Source organism: Propithecus coquereli, unplaced genomic scaffold, assembly GCF_000956105.1.
Source record: "Propithecus coquereli isolate 6110/MARCELLA unplaced genomic scaffold, Pcoq_1.0 Scaffold70, whole genome shotgun sequence".
Lineage (NCBI taxonomy): Eukaryota > Metazoa > Chordata > Mammalia > Primates > Indriidae > Propithecus > Propithecus coquereli.
The window spans coordinates 2,637,699-2,652,523 of record NW_012153063.1 but is presented as its reverse complement, the minus strand read 5'-3'; the positions used below and the strand labels follow the sequence as shown (position 1 = coordinate 2,652,523).

General features: G+C 39.2%; 1 protein-coding gene across 1 annotated transcript in view; it reads left to right on the top strand.

Annotated features, from left to right (window-relative positions):
- PLEKHM3 (pleckstrin homology domain containing, family M, member 3) overlaps positions 1-14,825 on the top strand; it is a 161,651-nt gene that overhangs the window by 45,831 nt on the left and 100,995 nt on the right. Inside the window, exons 3-4 of the mRNA XM_012661224.1 lie at positions 2,205-2,354; positions 3,338-3,342. Of these exons, the coding sequence (XP_012516678.1) occupies positions 2,205-2,354; positions 3,338-3,342 (155 nt within the window). The remainder of the gene's footprint in view (positions 1-2,204; positions 2,355-3,337; positions 3,343-14,825) is intronic.

Below are 14,825 nucleotides of genomic sequence, written 5' to 3'. Positions count from 1 at the left end.
CCTGGCTAGAGTGAGTGCCGTGGCGTTAGCGTAGCTCACAGCAACCTCAAACTCCTGGGCTCAAGTGATCCTACTGCCTCAGCCTCCCAAGTAGCTGGGATTACAGGCATGTGCCACCATGCCCGGCTAAAGGTTTGATTGAATTCTGTTCCACAGTTTATATATGAACTCATGTGTAATATATAGTTCTTACAATGGCAACATATTTTAACAGGGATATTAATGAAAGTAGTTTGTTTTGAGAGGCAGGTGATCAGGTTAAGATGATGAATTTTGGAACAGTAATAGAAAATTAAAATCTCTGTGTATGTGAGTGAGTGTATGTGTGCCAAACAATACTCAGCTTATCATCCCTTCAACATAAATATTTATTGATTGTCCACTATGCGTAAAGCTCTGTGCTAAGTGCTGAGGATAGAAAAATAGATCTGAGGAGTTTATAGCATGTTGCTGGCTGTACACACCCATAAAAAGGAGTGATAATTTAAGGAGGCACGTGCTAAATGGCACATGAGTAACGCAGTCAGTGAGGGCTGCAAACAGCAACTACGTTCCGACATTCACAGCCCTGTGATTGTGCCAGGGTCTCCGCTGTCAGACAGAAGCTATGTGTGTTTGGTTCTTCCTTAACCTTTCACACATTTCTCATCCTCAGCTAGTCTGAAAGACAGGAGCTTGTGGTTTTTTTGTGCTCAATAGTAAAGAAATAGCCATTCCAGGAAGGAACAGGATTAAGCTCTTGAAGCATACTACTAATATGTTTACTTACTGTCTTTCAATACCTCTTGTATTTAAAAACAATAGGATCTAATTCTCTTCCAGGAGGATGCACTGTGAAACTGCTTGATTCCTGATGCTATTTTATTGTAATGAAAATGAAAGTTCTCTTGAGTTTTGTGATACTTACATTCATGGGGTTTCACATGAATCAAAATCTTCTTAGGTTGGCAGTTTGATAAATAAATGTTCCTTCCTTATAATGGAAATGGGGTGTGATGATGATCATTATATTATTATTATTGAAAGAGTAATTCATTTTTGTACCCACATCATGAAATAGGCTTATTTCTCTTTTGTCAATATAGTTCTTGGTACCTAACCATGAAATGGGCCACATGGAAGGATTTCTAAAATGAAAGCTGTAGATCAGAAATGTCAGAATAATGACCCTGTTTGTATATTCTTGACTACTTGTTCTGGGGCTACCAAGGTTTTGCCCTTCGGGATTGTGACAGAATTTTTATACTGCTCAGTAGAAGGTAGTTCCTCCAATCTAAAGAAAAGTGACGGCTTCTTTGTGGCAGAGCCATGAGTATTACCAGGTCCCCTGACAGTACCAGAATAGTGCTCACAGAATCCTGGACTTTCTTGGATCTGAAAAAGGCATTAATCACTTGCAGGCAACCAGTAGTTTTGAATAGTGGGCAAGATGTGTTGGAGTAGAGATCAGAGAAGAAGGTGCTGTGTAAGGAGGAATGATATACATTAAAATACAGAGGATGGAGTGAGCACACTGTGTTGTTTGGGGAACATTGAGAAGAGTTCCCTGACTGGAATAAAGAGATTATATTCCCAGTGGAGATTAGTGAGAGGAAAAGTTGGAAAGGTGAGAAGGGGCCAATCAAAGGCCAAATTCCTTATACTGATTTTGTAAGCAAAGGAAAGCTACATATCAGTTTTGGGGATCAGTTTAGCATCAGATAAGCCTACAGCCAAATCTGAACTCTGCTTTTTATTGGCTAGGTGACCTCAGATGAGATACTTAGCTTCACAGAAGTCTTAGGTTCTTCAACTATAAAATAGAATTGATAATATCTTCCTCATTGAAATATTGTACAAGATAAACAAGATCCTGTATGGAAGCCCTCAGCAAAGTGCCTGGTGGAAATACAGTCCCTGAGCAGGGCAGTGGGGAGATCAAAGGGGGTTATAGGGAGACCAGTCACTGGCCACTATATGTAGAAGAGATGACATCAGAAGAGACCAGAGGCAGGGGACCTGTTAATGACATTTACAGTAATCTGCCAGGAGGCGAAGGGATGGAGGTTGTCACATTAGGAAGAAGAGGACAGACACATCTATACAACTCCACTCTCTGTAACTTCTTTGTTATTGGAGACTTCATTTAACTTGAGCATTGTGTAACCTTGTTCTGTGGTGTTAAAAGTACAATAATCATAGATTCTTTCTTTTGCCTTGAACAGGGTGCCAGCGAGCCATAGGTCTTTCCAACGGGAAAGCCAAGGTGTGCAATTACAGTGGGTGGTATTACTGCAGCACCTGCCACGTGGACGACAGCTTTCTCATCCCGGCTCGCATCGTCCACAACTGGGATACTTCGAAATATAAGGTAGGTACAAAAACTGGGTTTGCTTAATCATAGGAATTCAGGTGTTCACATGTTGTCAGGTGGATTATAAAAATAATGATAAAATAATTTGAAGCAAACTTGATTAGGTAGTCTCGCAAAAGCTATAAGATCTTATCTAATACTTCTCCTATATCTCACAGATTAAAGGCTTCTTAACTATGACTCCTATTAATTTCCTCATTTAAAAAGATATATATCTCAGTTTTTACTTCTGGACCTTGGTAATTAACTGTAGGTGCTAAGAGAGAATTCTGATAGAGAAAAAGGCCTCTCATTAATTTTTATTAGATCTTATCTCCAATATCACAACACTAGGGGAAGATAAAAATGGAAAAACAATACATGCTTGAGCATGGTAGTGATCTTTCAAGGAGAGGATTCGTATAATCCAAGGTATTTCTTATAGTACAGTAGTACTCGTACTCATATGAAGGTCAGTCTCCTGGCAAATCCAGGCTTCTGGAACTGGAACCTTGAAAGAAGCTATGAAGACTTCTCTGTGGGGTCCCACAGCAAGAAACAGTATGCTGAGCCATCCTCAGACCTTCCTCAGGTCTGTTGTTTTTTTAAAAGAGGAGGAAGTGAGAAACACAGGTATATGCCAACAGCTTTGCAAAGTAACTGCTAACAGCCAACGAGGATATTTAAGAAGTATAAATAGCAGGCTCCGTAACTACACAAATGCAAGTCAACAGAGGAGAAGAGGAAGACTGAACCCTGGGACTCTCCAACTGAAGAGGGGAGAAAGATGAGGAGGAACCAGCAAAGGAGGCCAAGAAGGAGTGAGCAGTGAGGTAGAAGGATCCCAGGGTGTCTGACAAGCCATGGGAAGAAAGTGTTTCCAGATGAATTGTGACAGATGGTGATAGGTCAAATAAGATGAGCACTGAGAATTGACCATTGGCTTTAGTAACGTGGAGGTAATTAGTGACCTTAATGAAAGCAGTTTGAATGGAATGGTGGGAGCAAAGGTCTGAATGGAGTGGGTTTAACATAGAATAGGAAGAGAGAAATAAGAGACAAGAATAGATGACTCTTTTGAGAAGTTTTGCTATAAAGGGAAGGTGAGAGGTCAGGAGTAACTCAAAGGGAAGTGGGGTCAAGTTAGGTTTGATTTTTTTGTTTTAGTAGAAAAAATAACTGCATGTTGTCTGTGCTGATGTGAACTATCCAGGAGAGAGAGAATTGCTAGAATGATACAGTTGAATCTGTGAGAAGGATGGAATCATGTAGACAGTAGGGGGGGTTGGCCATTGCTTGGAGCACAGAATAAGAGAAAAGGCAGTCTGGAGATGGGTCCAGTGGGGAGGTAGATGTGATGTTAGGAGCTTATGGAAGTTCTCTTCCATATACATCAGTGGCTTTCATCAGATTCTTTTATTTCGGCATCTGTGATCTTAAAGAGCCCAGGTCACTGTGAGAAGTGCCTTTATCTTCTACTTCGTGGAGAAAACAGGGAACGATTACACAATAGCTAACTAACACCGTCAGCCCACCTACCTACAAATTTGTCTGCATCCACAGGTGTCCTCATTGTCTTTCTTCCAGCCACAGAAGAACCATTACTTCTCTTACAGGAGTTTATTCCTTCTGTCTCTGTTCATGGTCTTAACTCCTCCCTTCTCCATCACGGTTTTGCCAAATTTTGTTGACCCTTGGCAGTTTCTGATTCTCCTGGACTTTTCTGGGATGCAGCATTTGACCAAATGGACCACATTCTCCTTGAGTTTTACTGCCTTGGGTTTGATGACACACCCCCAGTTCATCTCCTCCTGCTGACTCTTCTTTTTCAATCACCTTCTCTGATTTCTTGTCCTCTGTTTATACCTTTAATATTGGGGCTCCTTAAGCTTCCTTCTTTTGTTTGTTTTTCCCATTTCATGCTCTTTCTTTTGGGTTATCACTCTCCCTTCTATAGTTTTAACTACCAGAACTCATGTATTGATGATTGCTACTTTTATCTCCAGCTCCAGTTTCTTTTTGCTTTAATTGCTTGATGGACATCTCAACTTAAGTTTTCAACCTAGTAGTCTTCAAGCCTTGTGAATTGGTTTGCTATACTGTATAAGTATCTCTGACCTTGGGCAAACAAGGTGGTAGAATTTAGCAAGTCCAGGAATCTAACTCCGCACTGGAGTGGTACTCTAGGCTTAGGATTCTATTATGGTCTTATACATGTAGCAGATAATATAATTCTGTTACTTGATATTACTAGAAGCTTTTCTTATACTTCTGCCAGAATATTGTAACATCTGCCTTGAATGAACCTTCTGTGCAGGGTGCTTCATATACAAACAGGCTGTATGGCTGGTTTTTATTGATACCTAGTAGTTGTCTAATAGTTGTACAGATTTATGGGGTTCAAGTGATATTTTGATACGTGTATATAATGTGTATGATTACATTAGGCTATCCATCGCCTTAAATATTTATCATTTCTTTATGTTGAGAACATTCAAAATTTTCTCTCCTAGCTATTTTGAAATGTACAATAAATTATTGTTAACTGTAGTTGCTCTTCTGTGCTGTCAAACACTAGAACTTATTCCTTCTGTCTAATTATATGTTTTTGCCCATTAAGCAGTCTCTCTTCATTCCTCCCTCCTCCCCCTTTCCTTTCCCAGCCTCTAATAACCATCTTTCTACTCACTACCTCCAGGAGATCATTTGTTTTAGCTCCCACTTGAGTGAGAACATGCAATGTTTGTCTTGCTCTGCTTGGCTTATTTAACATAATGACCTCCAATTCCATCCATGTTGCTGCAAATGACAGGATTTTGTTCTTTTTTATGACTAAACAATATTTCATTGTGTATATGTACCACATTTTCTTTATCCATTTATCCATTGACGGGCACATAGGTTGACACTGTATCTCCTTTCTTTTGGATATATGCCCAGCAGTGGGATTACTAGATCACACGGTAGTTCCATTTTTAGTTTTTTGAGGAACCTCCATGCTGGTTTCCACAGTGGCTATACTACTTTACATTCTACCAGCAGTGTCTAACCATTCCCCTTTCTCTGCATCCTCACAGCATCTGTTATTTTCTGTCTTTTTGAGAATAGCCATTTTAATTGGGGTGAGATGATATCTCACTGTGGTTTTGACTTGCATTTCCATGATGATTAGTGATGTTGAGCAATTTTTATACACCTGTTGCCCATTTGTATATTTTTTTTGAGAATTGTCTATTCAGATCTTTTTCAATCAGATTTTTAAATCAGATTATTATTATTATTATTATTATTTTGCTATTGAATAAGTTGCTTGTGTGTTCTGGTTATTCATCTGTTATTGGATAGATAGTTTGCAATTATTTTCTCCCATTCTGTGGGTTGTCTCTTCACTTTATTGATTGTATCCTTTGCTATGCAGAAGCTTTTTAGCTTGAGTTATCCCATCTGTCTATTTTTGCTTTTGTTGCCTGTGCTTTTGAGGTCTTACCCAAGAAACTTTGCCCAGACCAATGTCCTAAAGTGTTTCCCCAATGTTTTCTTCTAGTAGTTTCATAGTTTTATGTCTTATATTTAAGCCTTTAATCCATTTTGATTTGATTTTTGTATATAGTAAGAGAGAGGGGCCCGATTTCATTTTTCTGCATATGGACATCCAGTTTTCCCAGCACCATTTATTGAAGAGACTGTCCTTTCTCCAGTGTATGTTCTTCTCACTATTATCAAAAAAGAGTTGGCTATAAATGTGTGGATTTGTTTTTGGGTTCTCTATTATGTTTCATTGGTCTATGTGTTTATGACTGTTTTTATGTCACCTGGCTAATAAATGTCTGAGACTTACTTTCATTGTAACTGTGTTACCTAGGAGCAAGTAGGTGGGGAAGTGCCCTAAAGCTGCCACTACCTTGAGTCTTTGAACTCTACAACAAACTTGACAATTGTGAGTGGCCAGTTGGCTTATATTCTTTTCTCTATCCCTGGGCAACTTTGCCCCCTGTTCTACCCAATAACCATCCAAATTGTCACTGTTTACAAAACATGTTTCATCCTAGTCCTCCTCAGCATATGACCTTGCCTCCTACTGCAAGGAGAAAAATGAAGTTATAAGATATGAATATGAATATCTACAAATCTATCTATATTTGTACTTATCCTTACTGCTTTTCCTCCTATCTTGAGAGAAAGAAGAACCCCTTCTCTTGTTTAGTGACCATCCTTCCACATGTGCTCCAGACATTTTTATTTATCTAGGAATCTTGTTTATTCTTCCAGAGCTAATGAAAACACATCCTCCTTGGTGAAAGCTTCTCTGTTGCCCTCTACCTCTCCCCATCTGCTGCACTGCTGGCTCTCTCCTTTGTGACACCATCGTGTCATGCACGCGCCTTGAGGATTACACTTATTTAGGGGTTAATAGAGGAGCTTGGAGTTAAATAAGCATTTGTCCAAATTATACCTCTTGTTAGGTTCTTGATTTGTTGGGGAAAATTACTTGAACTTCCCTGAGTCTCAGTTTTCTAATCTGTAAAATGAGCCCAGACTGCTTGGGTTCAAGTCTTGACTTTGTCACATGTTAGCTGTCTAACCTGGGCAAGTTATTTAGTCTCTCTGTGTTGAAGTTTCCTAATAATGAGAATAATACTTTGTAGGGTTACTGCTGGATAAATGGGTCAATGCATGTGAAGTGTTTAGAACTGTGCCTAGCTGGTAGTGTGTGCCAAATAAGCATTTGTTCTTACCATCATTCACATACTTACCTAAAAGAGTTGTGCAAATTGGAATAACGTAAGAAAAGCACTTAGCAAATGACTGTGATAAACGCTTAATGAATGGAAGTTGTTATCATCCTATCTGTATAACAGCTAGTTGCTTGTCTGTTTTCTCTATAAAGGTGAGCTCCTGCACAGGCAATGTGTCTTAGCAGAGTTCCTGACTCACAGTAGGTGAGCAGGAATGTCTCTTGAATGAATGAAAGAATGAAGCCTGTCACCTGGACACCTCAAACTCAACATGCCCTAAATTGGCTTTATCATGCTCACCAAATATTCCCACTAGAGCACATCATCTGCCTTGGTGACACAGTCGCCACTGCCAGACAGGAGACATCCTGGACTCCTCCCTCTGCCACACCTGCCCTGCCTAAGCAGTCAGCAAAAACCAACCACTTACTTTTAGCTCTCAAGGTCTTGCTCTTTACCACACCCCCAGGTCCACCATACGGACCCCAACACCCTCAGCTTCACTCACATGCAGGAGGTCAGTCACCTCCTAATTGTGGTTCCTGCCTTTAAGCCTTGCTCCTCTGCTTGGTATATTTCAGAAAGTCCTACTCTTACCTTTGCACTCTTAGTCTAAGTTTCTTCACCTTTAGAATGGAGATAATACTATTACCTATTTCATAAGGTTGCTGTTTGCTTAAGTGAATGATTCACAGAAAGCACCTAGTACAGAGTCTGGCACACAATAAGCACTCAGTTAAGATTGGCTTTTACTATGATTGCGTACATGATAAATACAATTCTCTGAGCCTGACATGCAAGACCTCTTGTGATCTCCTAGTCCCCGCCTGCCTGCCTAGCCCGTTCATCCACAACCCCTCTCCCACACAGATCTCTTCACTAAGATCACATGCATCCTTCCTGATCCCTGTCATGCCATGCCGTTTCACACCTCTGGTCTTCCTCTTGCCCTCACCCACCATAGTAAATCTTAAAACCCAGCTTAAAACCTCATTTCCTCTTCTGATTCTTTCCTTCCCCTCTACCAGACAGAATTATCATTTTCTCTTCTGTATCTTGTACTTGACACTTTGAATATTGGCTATAAATATATTTTCCATGTGTGTATTAGATAAAAATGTATTTAGAGGAAAAGAATGCTAGTTGAATTTGGTTTAGAAGGTTTAGATTAATCTGCTTGGAGCAGGGCTTTGACAGCTAAGAGAGGTCCTTAGAGAACAAGTGAGTGAGGCAGTTTCAGCCCTGTGATCCATTGATAGCTCAGACTGGTAGCACCTGCCAGCAGAATACACACCAATTTATGGAGCAAAAGTAGAAAAGGTAGCACTGAATGATAAAAAAGGAAAAACAAGCATGGTTTACGAAGGCATGACATAGAGGAGGAGATCCAGGTCTGTTTGCAGTGAGCTCTGAAAGCCACAGAAACCATCAGGTTAGCCATTGTTGTCACCTGAAAACTTTCTATAAAGCAGGATGTTTTGTTGTGGTAGTCATTCAAGTAACTAGATTTGATTTTGAGAGGGTAGGTAGCTAACTGAAGATACTAGGTACACTCCCTTCATCCATGGTGCACATGAGGAAAATCTCCTTTGTCAGACCACTCCTTCCCAAGTTCTCAGTGGGCCAGGGAAGATTTTAAAGCAAGAATAGAGCTGGTCGATTTTATCTGGATCATCTCCCACTGGCATTAAGTAACTATATTCCATTTAGTCTAGTGTCTGTCTGTCTTTGCTCAGACACCAGGATTTAACTTAATGCTCCTAATTATGAGGATCAATTCAGATCTATCTGTTTCCAAGACCAGACATCGTTCTGTTAGATCTGCCTGCTATCCTTAATAGCAAGTACGTGACTGGCTTGAATATCCATTTAAAAGAGGGAAAAAATGGTTTTGCAGAACAGAATGAAATCTGTCATCTTAAGCACTTCCTTGTCTGCCCTCTGGAGCATTAATAATCCTAATTATTTTTAAAGCAGGATTTCATCTATTTTCTGGTGTTATCCTGCAGATTGAATTGAGCTCCAAGATTACACGAAGCAACTAAACCCTATCCTCAAATTCTATAGCCATTTTCTAATGAAATTCTCTTTGAAGATAACTTCCCCAGCCCACGTTAGAAAACATCAAGCATGACAAAGAGGTGGTAAGGAATTCAAACAGCCCCAACTCTTCCCAAATAGTTCCCCTTAGTTGTGCTTAAAAAAAAAAAAAATTTTTTTTTTTGTATCCTAGCCTGAATATTCACATTCCATTTAGCTAGGGGTTTTCCATGTTACATAAACCATTTCCTATCTCTACATCTTGAGAGGCATTCAAGGCAAGCTCTGTTGCCCTTGCTGAGCTGGAGAAAAGCTCACTGGTGGGAAAAACCACTTGATCAGAGTCATTTGGAGATTCTGAGAACAAATTGTAATTAAACCTAAGGTTTCCTGATTCCTCCTCCATTACCCCACATGACCAAGAAATATGGTCGGGATCGGTTTTTTTAAGACTTTGGCTATGATTTTTCACAATAGAGATGGGAATAAATACTGGAAGGAAATGTTTTGCCTAAGTAATAGTGATTATTTTACTGTGAAGAGATTAAGGATTTTTTTTTTCCTCTGATGATCTTTATTCTCCAAATTTTCAGTAATGTGATTATAAGACTTTTATAATTTTATAAATTTTAACAGTCATGTATTCTTTTTACAAAAATATATACTAGAAATGAACTTTTTTAATGTACCAGCATTATAATTATAAATATAAATGATTATTCTGTCTTGTGATAGATAACTTCAGGGTTTGATGTGGTAAGGGAGACTGTTTTCCTCCACATGCTTTATACTGCTATATTTTATTCATTCTTTTTTGAATATAATATATTTTCACAAATTGCAAGACACAAAAAAAGGCATGCTTACACACATAAATAATCTCTCTTTTACCTACCTCATTCTCCTTCTCACAGGCAACCAAAATACTCCTTTCTTGTGTGTCCTTCCAGAGATATTTTACACACATGTCTTTTTTCATACAAAAATGACGATAGGTGATGTAGTGCTCACCCTGTGCTTGAGGAGCTTTCCATTTAGATCCTAAAACTCTTCCTTGGACTTTTTTATTTTTACAGCCACTCCATATGTCATCATGAATTTGTCTAGCCAGTTTTTTTTATGGACATTTAGATTTTTCTAGTCTTTTACTATTACAGACATCAAGTCAATGAATAACTTTATATATCATTTTAAATATAAATTATTTCATTCATGAGCAAGACTATCTGTAGATAACTTCCTAGATGTAGGTGTGTACATTCATGAGTTTGATGGATAGTGCCAAATCACCCTCAGCAGGGGTTGTATGCTCTGTTTTTACCTTGTATCTTGTAGGCACCTCTCTTTCCTTGGTGCCAGGATATCAGCTGTCACTTCTGTTTGTCTCTGTGCTGCCTCTAGCTGCCCTTCCCCTTTTCTTCTTTATTGACTCTAAATGTGTTATAAACTTAGAAACAAATAACTAAGCTGTTAAAATTGTGTCTAAAGCAAAAGTATGCTGTTCAAAGTCATGGCTAGAGCATTGTAAATTACTCATTCATTTGTTCAACAAGTATTTATTGGATCCTTATTGTACTCACTGTTCTAAGCACTAGGCACTGGGGACATAGTTTCTGCCCCCATCGACACTCTTACTCCAGTGGCAGGAAGAAGACAGTAAACAAATACACAAATAAGTGACTTTTGGATAAGTGAAATATTACTGAACTTCAGTTTTTGTTTTAAAGTTAAAATCAAATGGGAGTCTGCATGCCAGTGTACTGCCTACTTTACAGGTTAGTCTCCATTTACAGCCTACTTGCTTAAAGACAGAGAAGTATCACCTCTTTTTTTTTTTTTTTTGAGACAGAGTCTCACTATCTTGCCTGGGGCGAGTGCCGTGGCCTCAGCCTATCTCACAGCAACCTCAAACTCCTGGGCTCAAGCAATCCTACTGTCTCAGCCTCCCAAGTAGCTGGGACTACAGGCATGCGCCACCATGCCTGGCTAATTTTTTTTTTTCTGTATATATTTTTAGCTGTCCAATTAATTTCTTTTTATTTTTGGTACAGACGGGGTCTCGCTCTTGCTCAGGCTGGTCTCGAACTCCTGAGCTCAGAACGATCCGCCCGCCTCGGCCTCCCAGAGTGCTAGGATTACAGGCGTGAGCCACCGCGCCCGGCCAGTATCACCTCTTTTATAGAGTGATGAGCTAATAGATTCCAGGAGGGTAATTAAAAAATAAAAAGAAATGTGAATGTAAAGAATACTAAAAAGCACAGAGCAGAGTATTTAGAGATAGGAGTTCTGGCTCTAGTTCTGCCATGAAATGACCACCAATAAGTCACTTAAGCTCTCTAGATAGATTAAGTGTTTCCCAAAGTGTATTCCACAGAACATAAACAAGTTCTATACATGTTAATAGGTGTTACTCAAAAAGAGACTCCATAGGAGGGCCACAGCTAGGCCAGCTTTATGAGAATTGGAAAAGAAAAGGACCCCTCAAGGGAACACAGCCCAGCAAACTCACAGCTTGGCAAAAGGATGGAGCAAGGTAGGAAAGATGCCCTTTCCTCTAGTCAGTGAGTGGGGCCCAGGCTCCACACTCTCGCCCCCCAATACATCCAGTGCCACACTAAATAGCTTCCCTGTCTGTGGTCAAATAGGTTTGGAAAGTGACTCGGTTAAGCAGATTTTCTTTAGTACAAGATGTTTCAGAGTTTTAATATACTAACATGCTGTACTTTGAATCACCAAGAAAAGAAAGTGATATGTGACACATTTCTTGTTGGACCTCAGAACGTCTTTTTTGTAGGATCAATATTCCCAGGAACACAATTTGAGAAAAACTGAACTAGATTATCTCTACCAGTCCTTGTTATTCTAAGATTATGTTCTCTCATATGTTTTATTCTGATACATTTTCCTCCCTTAATAAAAATAAAGCCTTCACTACCACCACCTCACCACGACATCGTCTCCAAACTGAGGTCTATGCTTAAACATTCCCTTTGCCCCATTACTTTATTGCTCAGGGCTATTTTTGTGGGGGAACATACCAGAGCACCATTCCAGAACCTCTCTCAGCATACTGCAAACCTGAACAACATTCAAGAACTTTGTTTTAAAGAGATAATTGCCACCAGCATAACAAAAGATGTGTTATGTTGGAATCTATACTGATGACACTTAATGTTCAAATCAGATGACACGTATGTTTACTTATACATGTATAAATAGCAGATTTGGTCATTATTAGTTTGGAGCTAATTGTAATGTGATTGTGCTGTTTTCTCAACTCCTCTTGAATGTGGGGTGGGGGAAGAGACCTGTTTCCCCCTAGACTTCCTCCTCCTCCTCACCTCTCTTGAATCATGTGGATTGCGGGGCCGTAAAGAGAGAATCAGTTCACAAATTGCAATGCATCCACAGTCGCAGAGTTGAGTTCTTAAAGAAATTCATTTATATAAATAGTATGAGTATCATTAATAAATATTAAATATTATTTAGCATGATACTAATAGGCCAATAGGCTTGAAAAATGAACCATTGACCCTGTAAAAATTGATTCTAATGTGAATGGAATGGATCATGGAAAAGAGATCCAGCCAACACCATTCATTTTTAAAAATAAAGAGTTTGGAGCTCATCCATCTGTACCTGACTATGAACTGCGTTTTTATTTACATCAGAAACAGCCCTCAGGCTTTTTGTATTTTTCATAATTTGTTTGACAAGAGGTAGGACAGTAGCTCTTAGCTCTTCATTGGAACATACTCAGTGTTCACGTATAACTCATATTAACAGGAAAGAAACTCTCTTGCACATAAACTTTATCACTTAAGAATATCATTGCCTTTTTCCCCCAAGTAACTTTTTTTTTTAACATTTTCTTTTTTTTAAATGCTTCTTGATTATAGTTGAGTTTGAAAGTGGAATCCTCATGCCAGTATGGAGGGTTGTTTAGAACTTCAGAAATCAGTGGGGATACAGTGCTCTATTTTGCAAAAATAGCATTTCATGCCAAATTTTAGTTCTCTCAGAAATTCCCTCACCGGTGTTAGTGGTTGATTGTCAAAAACTAGAGCATGTGCTCAGCCTTGCTGCCAAAAATGGCTCAACGTGGCAGGGATTTGTTCCCATACTCAGGCAGCAGCAGTAACAACGTGTTCTATATGCTTAACGCTCGTTAATAACTTGTGAAGACAATGCCTTCGACGTTTCTGAAACTAGCTCTGTTTTCATTTTTCGTAATTTCAGTTTACGAATACTGATGTCAGTAGCTGTCCCATTTGTCTCACTGCTTTCACTGTCTCTGTGAAAGATTTTTTTTTCCTTTTGGGCTTAAGTACCACCTGAAGAGAGAAGCCTTTTAAGGCCTGGGAGACTGGCCAGTGCCCTTTGTCCCTCTGTTCACCTACTAAAAGGTAGCATTGTTAACCTAATTCAGCAGGGCCCTGACTCCATATAAACACTGTTCAATAGAGCCAGAAAGACTAATTGAATTGTACAATACATCATTTTTTTGTAACAGTTTCAAGTGGATTGTACTTCATTTCCCTGAATGCCATCAGTTTTTTCCTCATTTTAAGATATTTAAATATAACAAATATTTAAACATCATAAATAAAATATTTAAACCCAATTCTGTCCTTTCCCACTGAACTGTGAGCTACGTAAGGACAGGGCCATGCCTGTTTTATCCTCCACTGACTGCCTAATGCCTGTTACTGTAGCAGGCATGTTCCTTTGTCTGGATGCCTCAAAAATAAGAGTGAGGATTGTTTAGCTCTATCGCCTTGGAATAACTGCTATTTTCAATCTCATTAAATAGTCGAAGGTTTTGGCTAAAACTGCATGCCTCTTTGTGACCTGGATTTGCAGAGACTGTAAGCTTCTCTAACTCTTTAACTCTAACTCTGCAGGATGCCACAGGATCACACAATACAACAGGTACCTCAAAAATAATTGTTTATAAGGAAAAAAATGACTTTTTTTTAAATGATGTAATTTTTGCATCCCTATAAGGAACATAAACTTTAGTATAAGCTTTACAATGTAAGAAAATAATATCAAATTTCATATATATGTATAAGAAATTTGTGTTTTTAATCAACACACAATAGCTATACATTTAATTATCACATGTGCATATTGAGGGGTTTTCATGTTTGTGCCCACCTGTTATACTCTTCTCTGTCCCACCGTTGTCCACCAAGTGAATTTGTGTGTGTCTTCTAGACTCAGATCCAGTATCACCTACTTTGCCTTTCCTGGCTCCTAGCCCTCTGCTGACCACAAGAGTTGATGTCTCCCTCCTTGAAAGCCACAAGGGGGCCTCCCCCATAACTCTTTTGTAGCGGATGACAAGCTACATACTACATGTTACATGCAGTTTTTGTTTTCTTTCTTTATTTATTTGTTTTAGAGACAGGACCTTGCTCTGTTGCCCAGGCTGAAGTACAGTGGCTCTATCATAGCTCACTGTGCTTTTGATCTCCTGGGCTTAAGTAATCTTCCTTCCTCAGCCTCCCAAGTAGCTGGGACTACAGGTGTGCACCACCATGCCTGGCTGATTTTTTTTAAAAAAATTTTTGTAGAGATAGGGTCTCACTATGTTTGTTGCCCAGGCTAGTCTTAAACTTCTGGCCTCAAGCGATCCTCCTGCCTCTGCCTCCCAAAATGCTGGGATTACAGGCATGAGCATGTTTTAAATATTTGTCTCTTATACTAAACAG